Source organism: Aptenodytes patagonicus, chromosome 5, assembly GCF_965638725.1.
Source record: "Aptenodytes patagonicus chromosome 5, bAptPat1.pri.cur, whole genome shotgun sequence".
Lineage (NCBI taxonomy): Eukaryota > Metazoa > Chordata > Aves > Sphenisciformes > Spheniscidae > Aptenodytes > Aptenodytes patagonicus.
The window spans coordinates 50,896,723-50,918,860 of record NC_134953.1 but is presented as its reverse complement, the minus strand read 5'-3'; the positions used below and the strand labels follow the sequence as shown (position 1 = coordinate 50,918,860).

Sequence of the window (22,138 nt, the reverse complement as noted above, 5' to 3'; positions counted from 1 at the left end):
GCCACTCCTAAGTGCGTCATTTATAGAAATGTTGTTGGACTTTGGGTTTGTTTGTTTTTTTGATCCTCCAGAAGCAAAGCGTTGATAATCATAACTGACAAATGTGAAATGTCATCATCTGCTTTAAATGCACCTGTGTTATTCCCAGGATGCAGTCTTCTAAGATTTGAGGGTTTAAAAGTAGCTAAAAATAGCTCAAAAATTACAAAGCTGAGAGCTTGCAAGGGAGCTGTCAGAGGCCAGGTGTGATAAAGGTCATGGTCTTTTCTTCATGAGGTCCAAAGAACATTTGGGATTTCTGCAGCTTCCTGGTGACTTGGCAAAGCCACTCTGACTCAGTTTCACCTGGGGAAAATGAAGGTCTTTTATATGATTTGGTTAGTGCTTTATAAACATACTGGCTTTTAAAAAAACATGCTGAGGCCCCAAGTCAGGCATGAGCCAATTTTGATTGGAAAATCAGAAAGGCTCTGGCAAGACAGGTACCATCTCACCACCCAGGGACAGCTGAGTAGTAAACCAGGTGGGCTCTCTTAGCCTTGCCACCCACAGGAGGTATTTAATTTGTGTGGAAAGCATGGAGGGGTGAGGAGCTGAGACAAGGCTGTAAGGTAAGCTGAGCAGAGGAAAGCAATCCTGGACCTTGTTGAGAAGCACAGCTCCCTGCACAGCAGGGCTCTGGGGGACTGGTGGTCTTTGAGTACCCCCATCCTCAGGCAAAGTATTTACTGTGACTGCTTTCTGGCTTTAAGCACCTTCCAAATGTCTTGTAAAAAGACCTCGAAGGTATTGTCGTGCTGCACACCCAGTGTGATTTATTTACACTGTTACTGGGTTCCAGCTATGGGCAATGCGGTCTTCTACAGATACATGTGAGGAAAGAGACGGTCATGTGGACAAGGGTATCTCCTTGGGTGGAAATGTGTTGTGGCACATCCCTGCCATGGTCACAGAGGTGCAAGCTGCTGCACTGTGTTACCAGGCAGGCTGGGGGATGCTGTGAGTTGTTTTATTTTTAGGTCCTATTGCTGATTAAGTGCAAACTATGCAGTGTGTCCCCACTGCTCAGCTTTCTTGGAGCACACTCCTGTCCTGTTCAGTGTGGATGATAGGTTGGGAGGTCTGTTCTTCCTCAGAGGTCTGTCCTTCCCTTGGTGCCTGCAGGGAAAGGAGAGATGTTGCATCAGTGGCCACTGCTGATGGAGGCAGGGTGCGGGTGATCAGGGATGAACAGCACTGCTGTGTGCTCCCGGGGGGGTGTTCAGGGCACAGAGAGGTGCAGCAACTGGGGATTTTCTGTGAACGTTACTGGAGATTGTGGGGGTGACCAGCATCCTGCACAGACCCACCCAGTTGGCCTTTGGGTTTTAAGGGGAGTCATAGCTCTGCTGCTCCATATGCTTGTGCTGGTGTGGTTTGGGGGAGGTAGACTGCCTCTGCGACCACCTACCTGCTCTGTAGGACAGGAGAAAGACTTGCTGAATGAGAGCCTTTTCTCAAGACTTTTATCTGAATCTGAGAAAAACAACATGCACAAACTTACTATCATGGACTGATGCAGGGAGCCCTAAAGCCCAGCTCCCATCCCGGCAGCTGGAGCTCCCCTTGAGAGCAAGAGCACTCCTTTCAGCCCTGGCTCACCTTTTTGCTCCTCCAATGGCTCCATTTTCTTCTGGGGCTGTGGCAGGAGGATCTGGACCCCCTTCAGGAGCGTGAAGACAATGATAGTGTGATTGCCTGGTGAGGGACAAGAGATGAAGCGGTACTGTGTGGCAAGTGCTCTGATGGCAAATGAGGGAGGACAGCATACAATCCCATAGGGCTTGTATGGAGGTCAAGGAAGGGTGGTTGAGCAAGGACATGAGTTACCCAGATCTCCTTGACTGCAAAGCTGTTTGGGGGCTGGAAGGCAGGGGTGACATGTCCCACCCTGGCTCTGCTGCAGCGTTGGGGGGTCCTGGGTGGCAGATGGGAGGCTTGCAAGGAAATGGCATTTGGAGAGACGAGGGGATGTGTGTGCACAGCTGCCCCCACGCATAGATGTGCTCTCAACTTTGTGCCTGCATGGGTGGCTTCTCCCAAGAAGAGCTCTGTGCTCATGCCCATGAAGTGGGGTGCAGGCAGTATGTCCAGTCTTGGCAGGACTGGCCCCTCTGCTCTGTGTAAAGGCCCAGACAGTGCTACAGTGACACCTGGTGATGGGAGATGGATTCATGTCTGGCACCCTCCCAGCTGTGCACACACTGCGTCTGCGCAAAGCAGCAACCCTCAAAATAAGAGAAAAGCAAGATGTGGGCGATAGGAGGTTTTCTCTGGAATTACAGGTATCTTCCCTAGCAATTTTAGTGCCTTTTAAAGACAACATAACCAATTTTTCCCAGCTGAAAAGAAAGCTTTTTATCTAAAGGTCAAAAAAGCAAGATCCTTGTATAAAGGCCATTGGTGAAAGTGTGGTAAGGTGCAGAAAGTGTCCCGAGCAAAAGGTGGCACAGGCATTAGCGCAGTCAGAAACAGCAGCTATTTTTGGGTTGCGTGCTGATTTGGTTTGCTCCTCTCTGACAGTCAGAGTGCTGCAGGCAGTCAAGGCTGCCTGCAGGTTGGTAGGCAATGCAGAGCAGGAGCCAGCCTGCGCTGCACCTCACAGGTACAGCTCTGCCCTACCTACTCAACCAGGCTGAACGTGCCAGCCACGCAGGCTAGGGCAGGAGAAATGGGACAGATCTGAGAGATCACACATCTCTTCCCATGACACACAACCGGAGCTGAGGGATTTTACCTGCCTGGCTCTGGTTATTTGTCCCCATGAGGTGCTACGAGGAACTCTTGTCCCAGGGACATTCACTGCAGGATTAATGTCCATGTGAGATCACAGTCTTTTCTACATGTTCCCCTGCTGTCTCTCCAGAGCAGTATCTCAGTGCACTCGTGCTGAGGCTCTGTCTAGTTAAATACAGGCTGCACTGCTTGGGCAGTGGTGGGACGGTCTGAACCCTTGCAACAGTTTGCACTGATTGAACGTCTCTCCCCAGTGGTTTCCTGAAGGCCTTGGTAAACACATGTCTTTGTCCCAGACAACACAGCAGGTAGGTCCTGTGTAACATGACGTTTCTGGCTTGTCACTAGCTGGGAATACATGTGTAATGAGTTAGGTTTTGTCTGTTTTTTCTGATGGCAACAGGCTTTTGCATTAAAACAGCTATATTTGAGAAGGCCCTAGAAGTGCAGTGAGGCTCTGTAGCAAGGTGGCGACTCAAGCTGAACATTGCATGTTATCCAGGGGATAACTCAAGGTGTGGTGTGGTTTGAGCTAATAGACATGGCTTGGCAGTCTTGGAGCACACCAGCACGGGGGTCTGTTACTGCAGCTCGGCCACGGAGCCGTAGCTCAAGCACCTGCCTGTAGGTATCAAAATCTTACAACTCTGCTGATTTTTAACCAGAACTTGACAGTGATAAATGACAGAGAACAGAACATCGGCTTGCTGACACCCACTCGACCATCAAAGCAAGATTAATACGTGCCTATTTTGGTTTCCCCTTTAATCAAAAATCAATTAGACAATTACCAAATGAATATTCAGTCAGGGAGCCAGGTTGTCAGGCAGACTGACAGCACTTAGCACCACTTTCTTTGTGTTTTTCAGTTTAGAGTTATTCCGTGTATTGAAACTAAACAAATGGGGGGGGGGGGGGGGATCTTTCTCTTTCCCTGGAGATGTCCTAGTGAGTGTCACATCAAATCCTGATGAAACTTTCTCCATTCCAGATGTTCAAAGCATCCTCCATGTAATGCTGCTGAGCCTGGTGTTTAGCTGCATGGTTCTTCTTTTCCTGCTCCCATCTGACTTGTAACCCGAAAGATTAGTTGCTTTATTTCTGTTTTAGGGTGTGTGCGAGAGTATTTTTAACTTGGTTTTCGAAGTAAATGAGTTATGCAACAGCTCTTTGCTTGTGAAGTCTCTGCACCCACTTCCCTATTCCCCAAAGAAATTTCTAAAAACCCACTGGGCAATTTTGACTGAAGTTGAGGGGAAGGAATGGTTTCAAAGATGCTTCATTTTCTAATAGGCCTGCACCACATATGTCCTCAAAGCTATGTGAAGCGGCTGTGTGAGGGAGTTTGGTTCTTTTAAGGGGAACCCTGTGGGACACCGAAAGCCCAGGTCTGGACATCTCTGCATTGGAAGAACAAGTCTGAGGACAAATGTGGAGCAGAGGGACAGGTACTCAGCTTACTTGGACTGTAGATGTCAGATGATTCGGAGGAGGTTTTTGTACTGGGCAAAGAGATTGGCACCCTGTCCTTCGTGGAGACCCGAAAGCTCCTCATCGCCTTCCAGGTGCAGAACCTGTATGAGAAATACTGAAGACAGCAAACCTCCAAACAGACATCTACAGCTGAGCTCCTGGGTTGTGTCTCATCTGCATTTTCATCATGTCAGAGGAATAAGTGGCTGGAGAAAAAGGCTGGCGTCCACAGAGCTTCCCCCACCTTGGGAGAGAGGGGATAGGTACCTTCTCCAGAAGTGCATCAGGATGGGGAAGATGATGACCTTGGCCCTGTGGTAGAGCATGCGGTTCAGTAGCCCCTTGGAAGATAAACTCCAGATTAAATCTCTCTCTTCTTCAGAGATGTTTACCTGGCCAAAGAAGAGACCTTGATTAACCAAAGCAGTTTGCAGCACTCCTGGTAGGCCCTAGAGGCATGTTTCTCTCCCTGACCCCACCTTGCATTTCAGCAATCTCTAAGAACAGATACTAGTTACATCCTGGCCAATTGTCCCAGGTACAAGGGTAGGATGACCCCTGGATTTCTGTGGAAAGCACTGTGCTGTGCTTTCCAAAGGGAAGATAGGCAGAGCCATGGCTACTGTAGGGGAAGAGGTGGGTGCAGTAGGGAGAGGATGATGGTGACATTGACCTCTGGAGACTGAAAGGACTGAATTGGTGGAGTGCAGCACCCATCCTGGTGCTTCAGCCCTGGCATTTCTCCAGCAGGTAGGGGACTTCACCATCTCCTTGTCCACTCACTTGTTCTCAATCTGCCTGGGTCAAGTGCTAGCATGGGTCTGGTGGTGGATCGGTTCCCAGCCCATGGAGCCCAAGTGGAGGTCCCAAGCATCAGAGCATGCTCTGAAGCTTCATAGCATGGTTGGCTGGAGCAGATCCAAACCTCTGCCTGGTTCCCCTTTCCCCACAACTGCTCACAGCTGCAATGCAATGGTCTTGAGCAATGAGCGGACAGCAGCCTTCAGCCTTGCTGGGTGGGTCCCAGAATCTTACCCGCAATTTGGGGGGAATATCGGAGTTCAGGAAGAGTTTGCTGATGATGGCAACTTTCCTTTTGAGAAAGGCAACTTCCTTTTCTGACTGCATGTTGCGGGCTGCCAGAGCTTCAACTGAATCAGCCAGGCTGGAAAACCTGCAAAGGCATGTGGGGTCTTGCTCTGAGACAAGTGTTCTGACTGCTAGGCTAGACAGTCATGTTCTGCCTTAGCTCCGTATTTACTGGGTCAGAAAAAGCAATCCATGAGGTGTGGAACAGTGAAACAGGTGGGATAAAAAGCCACTTCCCTCTTCTGTCGCCCTCGTGGTCATGGCATTCACCTGGAGGATGTGACGTTTGCCCTTCTTCAGGAAAAGAGGGGACCACACTGGTCTTGCGCATGTGGGGGTGTGCTAACTGTGGGGCTGTTGTGCATCAGCCATGGCTTGCTCTTACAGGTTTGTCAGGGAGCTGGACAAAGTCAATGGAGAAATGCCACAACTGGCACGTCAAGAAAGGTGTAGGCAATATGTTAGGTTGCTTGGGACTACCAAACCAAAAGCACTTCTAGGATACCCAAACAGGAACCCTGAGCCAGGGGACTTTTTGTGGTCGAAATGGAGGCTTTTGGGGGTTCCAGGGGCAGGTAACCATGAGCAGATTAGATGTAGACAGCTATGGGGTGAGACTTTGGTTGTGTCTCTTGTTGCAATGTTATGTCCAGCCTTGCATAGAGGTGTTGATAGGAGTTTAAGGGTGGCAGCACAGACCTTAGTGTGTGCTAACAAATCCATGGACCAGGCTTTATCCCCTGCTAGGAGATGGGCTCTATCTGCAGGAAGGGTTTGGGCCAGAGCCAAGGAAGACTGGTGGTGCCTGCACCTGGTGGAAAGGGAACTTACTTGTCGATCTCCAGATAAAAGCGGAGGTCGTCAACGAGGAAGTTGATGGTAATGAGCTGGCTGTCAAACAGGTGGCGTTTCACTAGTTCCACCTCCTTGTCTGGTGGGGTGCTGGCAGAGGCTGTGTGGGAGCGGAAAGTGCTCGTGGTGCTGCTGCTCTGCATCGAGCTGATGGGCAAGTCTGAGAGAGGGGAAGAGCTGTTGTGTTCTGCTTCTCCCAGCACCGGGTTTGAGGCTAGCTCAGCATCAGATGCCCAGCTATACCCTGCTCCTTCACCTTGCCTGTGCTTGCTTTTCCTGCATGCAAGTAATTTGCTGAGGGTCTTTCTACCTAGGTGGAATACAGCCTTCCTGCAGCCAGGCTCTCCAGGGAATTCAGACCCATCCAGTGTGCAGCCTTCCTCCTAGCTTAGTAACCCCCTCCATCCATCCTCCTCCTTGCACTCATGGAGTGCCTATGTTCATTGTTTTCATAGGGAATGGCCACAGTACATTAGATCAAAAGTCTGCCTGTCTGCCTCACTGTTATCCTGTCCCTGACAGAAGCCAGAAGCAGATAACTAGTTAGAAGGAAAGGTAAAACATCTGTGTTACTTCCCCCATATACAATATTCTCCAGCTTCCAAACGTTTTCATTTCCAGGGACTTCTTGATTTAGATGGGCTTTCTGTGTATTTAGCAGTTTCAGTGGATTTCTTTTCTAACAGCTTTTCCAGCCTCCTCTCAAACCTGTGTGTAAACTTTCAGGATCTACAATCCTTTGGCAAAGCACTTTGTAGTTCATCTCCCTGTTGCATGGAAAACCATCTCCATTTGTTTATTTTTGGCCTGTGTCACCTTAGCTTCATTTACTGCCTCCTGTGTTTTGTGGAAGGGATGCAAACTTGCATATACATTATTGCTTGAGAGAGATGCAACAGCATCATGGGGCACCCATATCAGAAAACCAGATAGTGCATGAATGTGTATGTGTGCATGTTGCCTGTGCAAAATTCTGGACCTCATCTCCCAACTCCAGCGCCTAAGTGTGCAGATTTCTGCACAGCAATATCTGGCATCCTGAGACACCTGCTCTTCTGGCTCTTTATATGCCTCCAGCAGAGAAAACTAAGTCAGCATATGGGGATGGGAGATGAGCCACAGGTTTCCTCCATTTACTTCTCTGCTTAAACCCAGGACTGTCTTGGGCAGGGAGGAAAGTGGGTGGCAGTAGTCTAGTCATACTTTCCTCCTCATTTCCTAGTTCCCGCCGGAGAAAGTCCTCAAACTCCGCACGGTGTTTGTCATTGTCCATCTCCCTCCGGAACTTGCAGATGCTCCTGACGATGTCATGAATGGCATACCAGGCCCACCGCTGCGGAGACACAGCACAGCTTGCGTCAGCCAGCGGCAGAGCCCTGGGGAGCCAGCCCCTGGCTGCAGCGATAGGGCTTGCTCCCAGACAAGTGAGACAGAGCCTTCCCATTTGGACCCACCACCGTGAGCTGGAGCACCAGAGCCCAGCCTTGGCAGTGGGATTTGTGACCCAGCCATCATCTTTGCTTTCTGGTTTTTCTGGGTTTCACTGGTGAATATAGGTGATAGTGTGAATCACTTGGCCAGTCCTGACCAAATCAGGTGGAGTTTGCATGGAGCAGGACTCCAGAGCCTGTAGGAGTGAGGCTTTACCTATCAGCTGCCTTTTTGCAACCCTCCAAGTCTGACCCCCTCACCCCATTCATGTGAGCACCGCTTGACCCACAGCATCTCCTCTCTTTCTTGCCTGGACAACATCCTCAGCCTGCCAGCAGAGAGGGTCTTTCCTTACCAGCTTGTCTGTCATGAAGTTCCCAATCCCATGCTTCAAATGAAGGTTAGACTTAGGCATATTGCTCAGGGGGAACAGGTCCTGGTACTCTTTAAACCTGCCGGATGGGAGATCAGACAGAGAGCATCAAGGGCAGCCAGACGCATGGGGAGGGCAGTGGTTTGGTGGGAGGGTGGCTAAGTAGGGGGAGCAGCTGACAGGGATAGCCCTGGGGTTGGGGTCCCACAGGACTTCTGTTCCTGGAGGAGGTTGGAGAAAGGGATGGGTGGCTGGATCCCCTCCCTTGGGCTCTGTTTCTGCATGTAGCAGGCTTGGGAGTGTCCACCCTGCTTATCTGCAGCGTGTTTCCTCCTCTAGTCCAGAAGTCTGCAAGCCCAACAGTGATTTGGTCCCCATGGGACAAGCCCTGCCGGCCTTGCACAAGTAAATGCATCAGCAGCTGCAACAGCAGTTTTACTGGGGTGAGGGCCTGGCTGGGATTTTGATGCACCGGCTGATAGTTCATAGGGAAATATGTTTGTAGCAGGTGCTGTCTGTCACCTTGGGGTTCCCATGGGAAGGATGTGTTTGTGTAACCACTGGACTTAGGAACCAGCTCAATGCAGGTCCTCACCATCGTTTTTCCATTGCTTTCTGGATGAAGATCTGTGCTGTCATCAACATGAAGGGGCTGACTACTTCAGCATCCTTTATTTCTCTGATGATAGAAGTGTGGCAGTCCAACTGTTCCTCTGGAAGAGAAGTGCGGTCACTGCCTGCCGCTGCCAGCCACACCTGAGCCACCATGGCATCTCTTCCTACCCTCACACCTGCAAGTGGCACCCTGTCCCATCTCTGCCTGCCCTGTCTGCTGTTTGTCCAATTTGGTTGTCTCATCTCTTTTCCTTTTGTCGTGGTTTAACCCCAACCAGCAGCTAATCACCACACAGCCGCTCGCTCACTCCCCCCTGGTGGGATGGGGGAGAGAATCGGAAGGTGAAAGTGAGAAAACTTGTGGGTTGAGATAAAGACAGTTTAATAGGTAAAGCAAAAGCCGCACACGCAAGCAAAACAAAACAAGGAATTCATTCACTGCTTCCCATGGGCAGGCAGGTGTTCAGCCATCTCCAGGAAAGCAGGGCTCTGTTATGCGTAATGGTTACTTGGGAAGACAGACACCATTGCTCTGAACGTCCCTGCCTTCCTTCTTCTTCCCCCAGCTTTATATGCTGAGCATGATGACATATGGTATGGAATATCCCTTTGGTCAGTTGGGGTCAGCTGTCCCGGCTGTGCCCCCTCCCAATTTCTTGTGCACCCCCAGCCTACTCGCGGGTGCGGTGGTGTGAGAAGCAGAAAAGGCCTTGGCTCTGTGTAAGCGCTGCTTAGCAATAACAAAAACATCCCTGTATTATCAACACTGTTTCCAGCACAAATCCGAAACATAGCCCCATACTAGCTACTATGAAGAAAATTAACTCTACCCCAGCCAAAACCAGCACACCTTTCCATACTGTGCTAATTGCATACTTTGGGAGTGAAGCTGTGACTCCAAGAGCATCTAAAGGAGACAAGATAGGGAAGAGCTATTTCTGCCACTGCAGGAATTGCATGTTGCAGGTCTTGGTCAGTAAATCCTGCCAAAGAAGTAGACTGCCTTCCTGGAAATATAAGTGGCAGTGGAAGGCCTCAGCAAATAAATGCTCCACTGGACGGGAAAGGAGAATTGGCAGGTCCCTGCAGGAGGATATAAAATCTGCAACCAGCATCCAGCTCAGGGAAAAGAGGCTTTCATCATGAATGGAGTAAAGTGCGAGGTGGGAGGGCACCTACCAGCTGGGATTTCGGCACGGAAATAATTTCTGACAATGCTGTTAATGAGGAAGCTCTTCGTCTTGGGGTTGGTCTCTGTGACTACCTTCTCCACGGCCATCCAGAAACGCAGTGGTTCATCTGCATTGCGCTCCTTGAGGAACTGCTTGAAGAACTGCAGGTGGGCAGGGTTGTGCAGTACTTTCACGAAGTCCCTGTGGAGGAGGAGACACCAGGATGTGTGATCTCTGTGCCACCAGTGACCTGGAAAATAGCCAGGACCTCTGTGCTGCTTTCTTCAACAAGAGAGAGACACCTGAAAAGAGCTAGAAACGTGGATGAGTGGTGCGTGGGATCTGTGAAGCAGATGAGCCAGTAAAGGTACTGATGGAGCACAGCCTCCCTTGTCTGTCTTGCCCATAGAATCATTTAGGTTGGAAAAGACCTTTAAGATCATCATCCACCGAGCCGTTGGGAATCTGGGGAGGGATTCTCCTGACAAGCTGTTTCTTTTCTGCCATAGGTGCACCTGCCCAACAGCTTTGCTGCCATGTATCCAAAGGAACTGGTCTCAGCCTGAAGAGGAGGCTTCACCCAGGGAGTCAAGAAGAAGGCAGGACTTTGGGTCTGTGATGGAGACCTCAGAACCTGCAAATGGACTGGGCAGCCCCGCAGAGACCAGGGGAAGGAGGCAGGTAAGAATGGGGCGCCTGGAAGGACTAGTGGGAGGAGGAAGTTGTGCTCCCCTCTGGCACTTGCCGAGAATACACAATAATTTGCTGCTGGATGGCAGAGGGCTTCATGCATTTGGCCATGGAGAGGGTGTTCTGGAGTGGAAAACCCTTGCTACTTGCAACTGGTAGATCAGGAGGTTATCGACAGATGTAAAGCCAGAGGACAGCTACATTGAAAAGATTCAGCAGAGCTTTGGAAAACCAGAGCTGGGAGTGGACTGGGATTTTGGGTCATTTATGAGGTTAGCAAGCCCTTATTTGAAGATCAGTGGACTGGGTCAAATATTTTCTTTAAGTGTGGCTCCCGAGACTGACTTTCACAATAAACAATAAGAGCTCCTCCTACTCAGGACTTGCGTCCTGGTTACCGTTTATATCCCAATGTGGAGCTGCGAGGACTCACATCTGGAGTATTCCCAGGAGGTGAGACATGAGCCACATGGACATTCACGCAGTCAGCGAGTACAGAGATTTAAGTGTGGTCACAGGGTGATTTTACGTGATTTTTCTGGGAATCTGAGAGCTGCCCAGCTGTAGTACAGGTGGCATGCCAGGGAGTGATTGAGGATGAAGTGCATGAGACATGCGCAAGATGTGAAGAGTAAATCTGAACTATGGGGTTGGGGCTGTTAAAACATTTTTCTCCTTTCCCTGGTAACTCTACAGTTCAGACCCACAGACCACCCATGCCAACATCTGAGAAGGCCCAATGATGAAGCGGGGAGCAGTGGCACTACAGAAAAGCACTGGGAAAAATCTGCTTCCTGAAAGAGTGGAAGTAGCAAAAAACAGCAAAGCCCTGCGCTGCAAGGTGCCAGACCTGGGTCTTCTAGATGGCTTCTCTACTGCAACAGTGGTGGACTTCGTCACGCTTGATTTGGTTTTTCTTATGGGAACAGTCCTCTTCTTTCTGTTCTTGGGTTCAGTGGCTGTGGGCACAGAACAGGGTTGGCCCCTTCCTCAGGCGACAGCCAGAGCCTGCTCACAGCTGTCCGCAGGGCAAAGGACTGCAGAGCCACCATGCTGATGTCTGCATGGTGAGCCTGGCTCAGGAGGCACTGGGTGCTGTGTCCAGCACCTCTGCATGGTTTTGACCTCCTCAGGACCTGCTTCAGAAAAGCCCTCCCACTCCCACCCTCTCTGGCTGGATTAACACCACAAAACACAAGCCTTTCAAGGGTAGCTAGGCCTCTCTCTCATTCTGGAGATGTTTTACCGGATGATGGGATGCAAGCAGGGAAGACCCTTGCTTGTCCAGTCGCCTAAGGGTATACTGGAGCACCTGCAAGGGTGTGATGGCTGGGAGCCAGGCTTCTAGCCTGCTCAGGCTGGACTCACCAAGTGATGGGCTTTTGAGACACAGAAGCTCATTTTCCTTGCTTGGGCTATCCACAGCCAGCGAGGGTTTCTGAACAGCCAGCTCATATGACATCATCTTCTGGGAGTCTGCATCAGACAGAGAAGAGGGGACAGATCCCATTTTCATTCCTTCTGGCTACGACAGCCCTTCAGCACTTGCTGCAAGCGCTGTATTGTGACTGTTACCTTTCCTTTCCCCTTGTGTGTCCTGTTCCCATGATCTACCCATGACACTGCATTTCTCAGGTATGACCGAGGCCCCACAAGCTACTTAAGGGTTGCCACAGGTGACTGCTGTCACTCTCAGTGCACCAGCAGGTGCCCAGAAACTTGATGTCATTCTCAAAAGATGATGTGAGAAGAGAAAGCTGAGGTGTTACACCAGCATGGCCAGTCCCAGCGTCCACAGGAGAAGGTCAAGATGTGGAAGTGGGGTGACGGTGGCTGTTGCTGGCTTTGGGTTTCAGTTTGCTGCAGCCTCCATTTGATCTGGTGACCCAGGCCAGTGCAAGGACGTGGCATACGGTGCCTCTGGTACTGGCAGGAGGGAATTTGGCCCATAGGTCACTGCCAAAGCTTGAATTACAGCTGATGGCTCCCAGATACCCTGTCCCAACCCACTCCATGATGTCCATGCCCTGTCAGCAATATAGCAATGCATCTGTGCGCTAGGGGCATTGGTCACCATGGGTGCACAAAATATGTTTTATCAGCCTGAGCCAACATGAGCCACAGCAGAAATTCAGAACCTCCTCTTACCAGTGCTGCACAGGAGAGGTTCCACCTCTGCCTGGATGGAGCCCCCTTTCCGGAGGTCCTGAGTGGCAATTAATCGCCAGTGCTCGGAGGAGAGACCTTCCAAGTTCCTCGTGCCATGCAAGGCCTGGCTCAGCTTCAGGGACTGGTTTATCCGCTGGGACAGGAGGAAACATTCATCTTTCCCAACAGCGTGGCCTTGCACCTTGCGCATCGGGACATTGCTCTGTGGAGACTACAGTGAGAAGAGTAGAGGGTGATCGCACAGAGCACATACCCTATCTGAGGAGCTGCTCCTGCACTGTGCCTGATGGGCTACCTGCATGTTTTACTGTGCCTTAGAGTACAAACCTACCCAAGTTAGATCTCTGCTTTAGCTTTAAACTGTCTGGAAGAAATTTACGTGAGCACAAAGGTCAGCATAGACCTTAAACCTACCCGTGCAGCTGCTTAAAGCTGGCTCACATCTGCCTGCAGCTAGGATGTACCAGGGACACGCAGCAGGTCCCCCAGGTAGTCCAGACAACGGCTTGCCAGCAAAGGCAGCAGCTTTCCTGAAGAGGTCCCATCCACCCAGGAGGGCTAAAAACAACCCTGAAGGTGTCCCCATCAGACAGGTAACGTCGTGTGCCCTTTTTGGTTGGCTTCTATCCCTGGGACTGGCTCTGGCCGGTGCCCTGGGAGTGCCTCCCTTGCCCCCCGCTGAGACCCTCCTGCAGGTTTTGGCCCTCCCCACGGGCAAACAGTTTGCATGACTCGCCAAGCAGCAGGGTCAGAGTGGCTGGTTTCTGACTGATACACGCTGCTGAGAGCAAGCACCAAAAATAACCCTGCTAAGCCGCCAAGCAGTTCCCCTGACATCAGTGCAGTGAGACCTGGGAGGAGTTTGGCTTAGGGGATGGTGCCCGCAGAGAGCATGGCCTCAACACCTGCTGAAGTGCTAATTGCATTCCCAGACAAGGTCTGTGCTCTGAGGGGTAATTTCCTTGACAAAAGATGCTTAAAAACCTAGGCAGCTAATTAACTTACAACCAAGAGCATTTAATGAATCAGGGTCAGGAACTGCCAGCTGACTCTTCCAAAATGCTCAGCTCTCGCTGACTGAGATGCTGGCATCTCTGTGAGCCAGGTCTTTGGGGGCACTAGCCCTGACAGCCTCTCCTTACCATTTCCAGGATCAGCTGCTGATTTTACATTGCAGTTTGGGGAAAAAGCCTAACGATTGGTTTGAAGAACACCGTCTGCAGTGAGCAAAATGGCCTGCATAGGTTGTGCAGGAATGCAGGTGGGATGCTTAGGGGTTTCGGTCTGTGAGGAGGTTTCCTGGTGTAAGGCTAGCGTTTAGGGTGTTGATAAACATGAGGTATTAGTGGGATTGCTGCTGCCAGGAGGGATAATAGTCCAGGAAGATGAGTGCTTGTATGACTCTGCTTTCTTAAAATATCCCTTTAACAGTGGAAAAAATATATGGAAAGCTTGATCGTGGTTAAATCATAGGCTAAAAGGCTGCATGCCCTCTTCCCCCAGCGTGTTGGCCAGGCACTCATGCTGGGACAGGGACATACGCATGTGTGTCTGCACATGAGTCACATTAATAGCAGTATTTGCTGTGGGCAAGGAAAAAAGGGGGAGAGTTAATTCCCAGAAGTGGGAAACCATGAGGCAGTTACCCAGTGCACTGCCTGCTGCTGGTCTTACCCCCGCCTACCCTGAAAGACTGCGTTTAAGTTTCTCCTTGCTTTTGGGCCGGGTCATGGCCCGTCTCAGGGGAGCTCTTGTAGGGCGTGCCTGCAGTGCTGCTGACTTACGGGATGCTGTGGTGGAAGAGCTGAGGATCATTGCTCCGGGCAGCTGGAGCAGCACAGGCTCTGCCATATTGCCCTGTGGCAGCGTTGGCTGGGGCACACCGTGGGATGCTGGACCACTGCAGCTAATGCTGGGCTTCTCCTCCCTCCCTCTCTCCAACTTTTCACATCCCCACTGGTGCCTGCATACCCCATGAGGATGCCCATGTCCCCCGTGCATCCCCTTTACCATAAACTGGAGGAATGTCCTGTCATCATCAGCCAGAAATTCCTCGTAGAAGCAGCAGAGCACCTGAGGAAGAGCAAAGGTGGGTTGTCCTCAGTCAGTGCTCCAGCAGCAACCGCCACCCGCCAGCCCCACCGTACCCTGAGGTCGCAGTGGAGATGCTGTGGGCAGGTTACACCTCGCTGAGATGCCTAGGACAGCTCTGCCAGGAGCTGTACACCCAGGTTGGTCCATTGGGCTGCTCAGAGGCTGCCCAGAAGGGCTTGGTTGTAAATGTGTTTTACTTGTGTTGCGCTGGAACCAGCAACTCAGATGCAAAAGGATGGCCACTGCCCTGCCATCCCCTGGCCCTTGGCATGTGCATCTAACAACCAAGGTCACCAGCTGCTAAATGACTGCTCACCTCTGCTCCACTGCCCAGCAAGCCAGTGAGGATGCTCCTCTCCACTGGCCTGGCTCATCTTGGTCACTGGTTCCAGTGCAAGGTGGCTTGCGACTGTAAGTTTTTCCCTTCCTAATCTCTTTTCACCTTCATTTTCCAAATACCTCTCTTCTTAAACATGCCTACAGCCCTCACGCCAGCCCACGGGTGCCAATGCCAGCTGCTCCCAGCCTGACCACTGCCAGCACCGTTCTGTACCTTGCAAATCTCTTTCTGGGCTCTGAATATCCAGGGGGAGAATTCTCCAGACATCAGATGGTTCCGCAAGCTCCTGAGAGTCCTGGTCTCCAAGGGAAGCTGCTGAATGGTGCCCTCCTCCAGGTAGGTCTTGCATATCTTCTCCCCGATGAAATGACGCAGGAAGAAACTGTTTTCTCTGCTGGGGTCCAGCACCACAGTCAGAAATTCCTCCAGGTCATGCCACAGGTCCAGGAGATTAGTCTCCATGGACCGGTCCTGGCGCTTCAAGAAGTCCCTGAAAGGCCGTCCTGCGCAAGTCTCAGCGCTAAGGGCCCAGGGAAGGAAACTCAAGGTCTTGACCAGCTTTTTCAGGGATGGCAGCTGGACAAGGGGTGCAGAGGAACGCAGGTTAGGGAGGACTTTCTCTTCACAGAGGTCTTCCAGATGAAGGACCTGCTCTGCATTGGGTCTAGGCCTTTTGGGAGAGGTTGCTCCTCCTTTGCCTCCAAAGGCAGTGTTTGCGGGATGCTCTGACTGCTGAGGAATTGATCCCAAAACATCCTTATCCAGACGTGATGCCTTTGTGCTCCCAGCTGGCCCTAGCTGCCTTTCTGGTTGCACCTGAAAACTGGGCATCTTCACTTCTTGGGTGTCTCTTCCCTCCTGGACCAGAGTCCAGATCTCTGCTTTGGCCACCTTGCTGCAGTAGGGCCCTGACAAACCCTGGCTCCTTCTAATATGCATCGTGAAGAGATTCTCTGAAAAGCCTGAGGGCTCCTGCGAGTTGGCCCATAATAAACGCTCCTGATATTCTTGCAGCAGAGGCCAGCACGATTTCTCTTCCTCCATGCCCATCTTGCAGTGGATGAAGAATTTAGGGAGCCAGTAACTCTGAATCATAAAAAGGGCCCGTTCCTGCATCTTGCTTAGGATCTCCCTCCTGGTGCTGATGGGCTGAACGTGTCTGGCTTTCAGCAGCGACCCTGAAATGGATGCAGGGGATTACGATGGGGGGGCTGGCTCCATCCAGATCTGTTCGTGTCAGGGGAATTCCCCAGCCAAGCAAAGCTGCTGATGGTATCCCATCTCCCTGGGAGCATCCAGGAAAGTCCACCTCGCTGGAAGGGCACTGCTCGTCCCCGGCTCTCATGTTTCTTACCAATGATGGTCCTGCAGAGACTGACAACGCTGGAGCCTTCACGCAGGTGAGTGGCTTTCAGTCTGTGAAGCAAGGACAGGTAGAGGTCCCTCTGCCTTGCATCTGACTCGTCAAGCCCCAGGAGCCTTTCGGTGGTGAGCCAGAAGTTGGTCAGTTCTTCCCCTATGGATCAGACAAGGGACAGGAGTTGGATGGAGTCCCTGAAAGCCGCGCTGATGCGTGAAGCAGCCTGTGTTTTTAAAAAAGAAAGAAGATCGCCTGGATGAACTGAGGGAATGGTGTAGAGAAGAGCCAGGGCTATGCATTTCCCCAGTGTGCAGCGCCCACATTGGGGCTCTGCTGCTGGCTCATCTTCCAAAGCCACGTCTGGGTCGCAGTGTCTCCTGTTCCACAGGTGCTTACCCGTGCCCTCAGCTCTGTGCCGGTGTCCTGCTGGGCAGCTGGCCCACGGCTGGCTGAGAAGGGGCTGTGGAGCACCCCGTGCCCACCTGCCATTCCTTGAACGAAGGCCTGAAAGCGCCACATGCCCTGGCTCCCGCTGATGCACTTCTCCAGCAGCCACTGGTCAGCGCTTTGCCAGTTCAGCAGTTTTGCTGTCAGAGAGAGTACAGAGCACGGCATTGGGGGGTGCGTGCAGGAGCAGCCCGCAAGAAAGCCCTCCAGACCCCCCCAGCATCCCCCCAGCCTCCCTGACACAGGCTGCCAGAGGGCAGCAGTGCTGTGAGCCAGGAAACCAGCAAACTGCACTGAAAGGGGAGTTTCGGGCAGGATTGTGGGTTGCACATGTGGTGTTTGAAAGGATGCAGTACAACCCATTCATGTCGGTGATAGTCTGCCCAGCTATTGTGCCTCTTCCCCTTGCAAATGTCCGTCTTTTTTGCCTGCGTTCGGGGGTTGCCCTCAACCTCCTTCAACTTGAGGTTAAACCCGACTGGAGAAGAAGCAGCAATGCATTCAGAAACGGCACTGGAGCAAGCCTCGATGAATTGCTTATTTTTCTGAAATGAAAATTTGCATCCCCGCTGCCATAGCTTTCTTTCCAGTAGCCTTCCCTTGCATTGACATGCAGGCTGACAAAGCAGTTGGCTGGGCTGAGATGGCTCATTTTAGGGGTAAACTGGGCACAATTCAGACTTGCTGCTGGAAGGACAGACCATAGCATAGGCCTGTTTTCCCAATGTAGAATGTATCAGACGAGGAGTATATCGCAATACAGTGTGAGAGCTCTAGGCACCCTGCATAGCAGCAAACCTGAAACGCCAGGACCCCAGTTTCCCATGCCTGAGAATTCTCTCCAGCCCTACTCCAGCCATGAACCGCATAGTAAACCCTGCGAAGCAGCTATTCCAGCTCAACCGCACGGAGGCAGCGAGCCTGTGTAACAGGGCTGTGGGGTAAAGCCTCGCTCATCCCATGGAAACCCTGGGATCTGCTGCATCCCTAAAAATGGGACATGAAATGCCTTTTTAACCCAGAGCAGAGGCACGATCCGCTGGGTAGGCACCAGGTTGTGACAGCCCCAGCAAGAGGAAGCCCTGCTGTGGCAGCAAAGAAGCCACTCCGATTTCCTCCGTGCTGCGATGACTCACCTGCTTCCCCCGACCGAATGAAACCCAGGAGCTTCTGGCAGAGGACGAGGTGGAGGCACAAGCTGGATTTGCAGAAGTGAGGCAGGCGGTGCTTTTTCAGCCAAGCCAGTAAAGCCGGGGGGCTGGGATCCTGCGTTGCACCCCCCATGCCCAAGGAGAAGATTCGGCTGTGAGCAAGGAGCCATCTCTTGCCTGGGGATTAGGGTGAGTAATGGGCCCCTGCTACGGGGGAAAGAGGCAGGGGAAGGTGCCCTGTTGCTAGATGGCGATGTAAGTCATCCCCGTGCTGAGAAAGAAGGGGGATAACTCGAGCTATAGCACCTGCCCACATCCCTGCAAGCTCTGCCTGCAAACCTGGGAGACCCGGTGCTGCATGTCTGCCTGCAAGGCAAGCCTGCCTGCTTTCCCGGACCCCAGGCAGGAAGGCACAGCAGCTTTCTGGCAGCACCGAGAGGAGCAGGTTCCCTTTTGCTATGGGATCTGAGCACTGCAAATGGTGCTTGTGGCTGTGGGGAAGTGGGATGTCCGTGAGGAGGGCTGAGCCAGTTTGAGGATCAACAGGACCTTGGCTCCTGGTGAATTCAGGAGGAATACAGGACACAAGGGGCTGACGTTCGTGTCCTCCTTCCCTGCCACCACACATGCTCTCCTTAACTCCAGCTATCAATATTCACTGAGTGCTGGATGGACCCCACCCCATAAGCTGTCCACGCACCAGGACTTTAAATGGCTTGTGCTCCTCTCAGGCCTCAAAAGCAAAATAATGCCTGGGTTTGTAATAATCCCCTGGCTGCACAAACAGGAGGTCCAGAGAGTGGCCTTGGCAATGAGAAACCTGCTCCTTCCCTCCCCTGCCCTGTGCCCTTCCTCCGTCCTCCTCACCCTCCTTGCAAGGGACATTTTCTCACCAGGTGGCTCGGCAGCTCTGGCCAGAGGTCCCACCGGCCCATGCTGCTGATGTAAATGGGTGTCTGGCCAAAAACCTGTATCGAAAGGAAAGGGGAGAGCTGAAAGAGATGAAGGGGTGGCAGGGGAGCCCAGAGCCCAGCTGTTCTAGTTAGTCCTCATTACAGAGAAGGGCATTGTCTTTCCTTTCAGACCTCTATCTCCAAGCCGAGGTCCTCAGGTTTCCCTCATTTTCCAGCCTGGCTGTGGTGTATTCCGAATTTTCCTGGGGCCTCTAACACCACAGAAGCTGAAAGTTCACCTGAAAAGAGCTCAGAAAGGTCCTGGGCTTTATGGTGCAGTGGACTTACGGGAAGATTCAGAAACGTGTTGAAAAAGTCGACAAAAACATCATCTCTCAGCAGAAGCCCCATGTCCATGGAGGCTATGGTTGCTACAAGGGGAGAAGAGAAAGTTACTCGGGCTTTGTGTTGCCAAGCGTGACACAAATGTAAACCAAAAAATGAGTTTTGAGAGGATGGACCAGAACAGCTCTAGGGGATGTGCAGTATGGGCTCATCCTGTGCACACACGGGAGGATTTGGACCTGGGCCAGTCCATGAAATCTGGGTTCCAGTCCACCCATGTGCTCTGGGTGGGTGGCCACAGGGTGTTTGGAAAGCACCAGGTTCAGCTGTACTCAGGAGCTGGAAAGTTCAAATGGCAGCTTCCTAAATAGCAAAGGTACATGGTTCGTGGAGGCTGGGCACAAATGCAGTGGCATCCGTGGGGCAGGAGAAAGGAGGTGCTGTGGCTGGAGGGGACGAGCTGTGCTCCTCCACCTTACCCAGACAGCAGGCATAACCCTGCTATCATGGAGAGAAAACGTGTGCTGTGCTCCTGTGGTGCTGCTCCAGCCCCACTGCCTTGGTGCCCTCTGAGTCCTCTTGCTCAGGTTCTGGTAGCAAATTCCCCCAAATTAGCAGGCATCATCAGGCTGGAGGCAGGTTGTGGCTCTGGGTAGAGTGACAGTCACTGCAAACCCCCACCTCATCCACCCAGGACATCTAGGTAGCATGCCAGTAGTGCCCAACACCTCCCACTATCCTGTGAAGTTTTATTCGTGTCTGAAAGATCTGGATGCAAGGGTGTGGGCTGGCATCAGCCTGCTGATGGGTGGATGCCCTTGAAAATGTTCACTTGTGTGAAGGCACAGCTGTGTCACAGGGAGGACCCACGTTGCAGAAGCCTAATGTTGCTTTTTCCCCCTGTCCCCTTTGGGGTGCGCTTAGAGGGGCTGAAGCCTCTAGCAAAGGTAACTCACCGGTGGCCGTCATGCTGCCGTGTCCCAGGGATGTGTTCCGGAGTGCCACGCTGCTTGTGACACGCTTGTCCTGGTGGGTCCTCAGGGGCCACAGGGCTCTCGGGGACCACAGGGCTCTCAGCACCTCCCTCTTTACTGTCCTTCAGGGAAATGTCACTTTTCTAATCACCAGCCCTGCAGACGCATTTGGGCAGTCCTGAAATGAAACCCTTCCCCTCTCCCCACTTGGCCAAACTTCTTGCCTTCAAACCAGGTTCTTGGTAGCACCTTGGTACCGTGCATGGTTGTTGTCAGCGTGTCTGCTCAGGTGGTGATGGAAATTTCACAGGAGACCCTGCTACATCTGCCCCAGACACAGCAACCCCAGATTCCTTATTAGCTGTCTTCCTTCATCAGATTTGGGACTGAGACCCAACCTTGGAGACCCTCCAGTGGGAAGAGGAGAAAGAAAGAAGGAAGCACAACTCTCTTGCAGTAGCAGTGACCTGTTTTCCTGGCAGGAGGAGGAATCTGCTCCCAAGGTGGGTATTTGATCCCCCAGTCTGTAATGCCGTGGTGTCAGACCTGGCAGGGCTGCTAGTGCTGTCCAGGTTTTGGGCACCATCGTGCCTGGGGGCTCTGATGTGCCTTGTAGCAGGGAAGTGGGTCTGCTTGTCTGTGGCTCTGTGCTGTCGATGGGCGTGGGAAGGGTTTTGCACTGGACATCTCTTCTGTGCTTGCCTAAGGGGGGGCTGCAGGATAGACTCTGCCAACCTCATGTTTCTAAGAAGCCCTGAGCTTTCTCGGTCTGGCCATTAACAAAACGCACTTGTGTTGAGTGTCATGTCCCCTTCTGTCGCTGTGGCTGCAAGCCCTGTTACTGTCACCTGCGTGGGCACGGGCAGGTTAAAACACACATAACGGTGTGCAGCCTCCCCGGAGCCACCTCTGTGCAGAGCGGGCGTAGGCAGCAGCGGGTGCGGGCAGCGGTGGGGCAGGACGGCTGCCTGCACCCCACAGGCTCCCCAAGAGCGGGGCCACCTCACGAGGTGGCGCTGTCAAATCAGGAATGCAAAGCTGTCCCCAGCAGCAACAGGGCTCTGCATCTCAGCAATGGGCTTGTGACTTCACAGCCGCAATTAGTACAGGGACGACTCCTAGTTAATTGTGGGGCTGGTGCTGGGGACCCCAGGGTGACAGTTCTGGGCTGCTGGCACTGGCTTGCTCCATCACCCCGAGTAAGTGACCTCGTTTCTTTGTGCATTGCTGCGCTGCCCTGTGCAAGGAGGATAACTGTGGTGCTGTACCAGGCCAGGAGGGACATGACAGAGACTTGTGAAAGTGTGTTAGAGATCACGCCTGAACTGTCCTCCGTGCACACACGTGTGCCCTGGGGAGGTCACGTTCTGCCACGCTGCAGGGCACTGGCTACACTGCATTAATTCAAATGCTTGAAACTGTTGGTTTTAACAGCGGTGGGTGGTGTGCACATCCTTGTGGTGCATGTGGGATGTGCGCCCTCGTGGTGACAACAAAGCCATGAGCCGCAAAATATCTGCTTATTCTAGTGGTGCCAGGCAGAGCTGCAGGAAGGAGTTGTGGGAGACCCTGGGGAGGAGTAGCTCCGATTACAAATTCATAAGGATTTTTGCTGCTAAGCCCAAGAGACGAGAGGAGGGGGGGTAGGGATGAGCTGGCGTGGTGGCTGTCTCACATATGAAAGACTCAAAAGTCCTCAGGTAAAGGTTGCAACTGTCAAAAAAAAATATTTTCCAGTTGGCAACTGAGCAGATGCCCAGTGAGCTCCTCAGAGGCTGGTGTAGCTCTGCTGGTGCCCGTCCGGCTCTGGGCTGACCTCAGCGGGACTGTGCCAGTTTCTGCCGGGAAAGGACCAAGGTTGTGAGCAGGAACAGGCCGACACGGTTACTGTGGGA

At 52.3% G+C, this 22,138-nt stretch overlaps 1 protein-coding gene across 1 annotated transcript; it reads right to left on the bottom strand.

Moving 5' to 3' along the window:
* Positions 1-232: 232 nt before the first annotated feature.
* RGSL1 (regulator of G protein signaling like 1) lies at positions 233-20,238 on the bottom strand. Its single transcript, XM_076338035.1, has 21 exons — positions 20,226-20,238; positions 19,273-19,355; positions 18,925-18,999; positions 18,017-18,146; positions 16,916-17,020; positions 16,428-16,589; positions 15,287-16,251; positions 14,650-14,712; positions 12,622-12,850; positions 11,839-11,955; positions 11,321-11,429; positions 9,788-9,981; positions 8,589-8,706; positions 7,976-8,072; positions 7,393-7,522; positions 6,169-6,349; positions 5,284-5,422; positions 4,516-4,640; positions 4,237-4,349; positions 1,642-1,737; positions 233-345 (listed from the first exon to the last, which is right to left on the bottom strand). Exons 1-21 carry the CDS (start codon positions 20,236-20,238, stop codon positions 233-235), a joined length of 3,357 nt encoding a protein of 1,118 aa, XP_076194150.1.
* Positions 20,239-22,138: the final 1,900 nt, after the last annotated feature.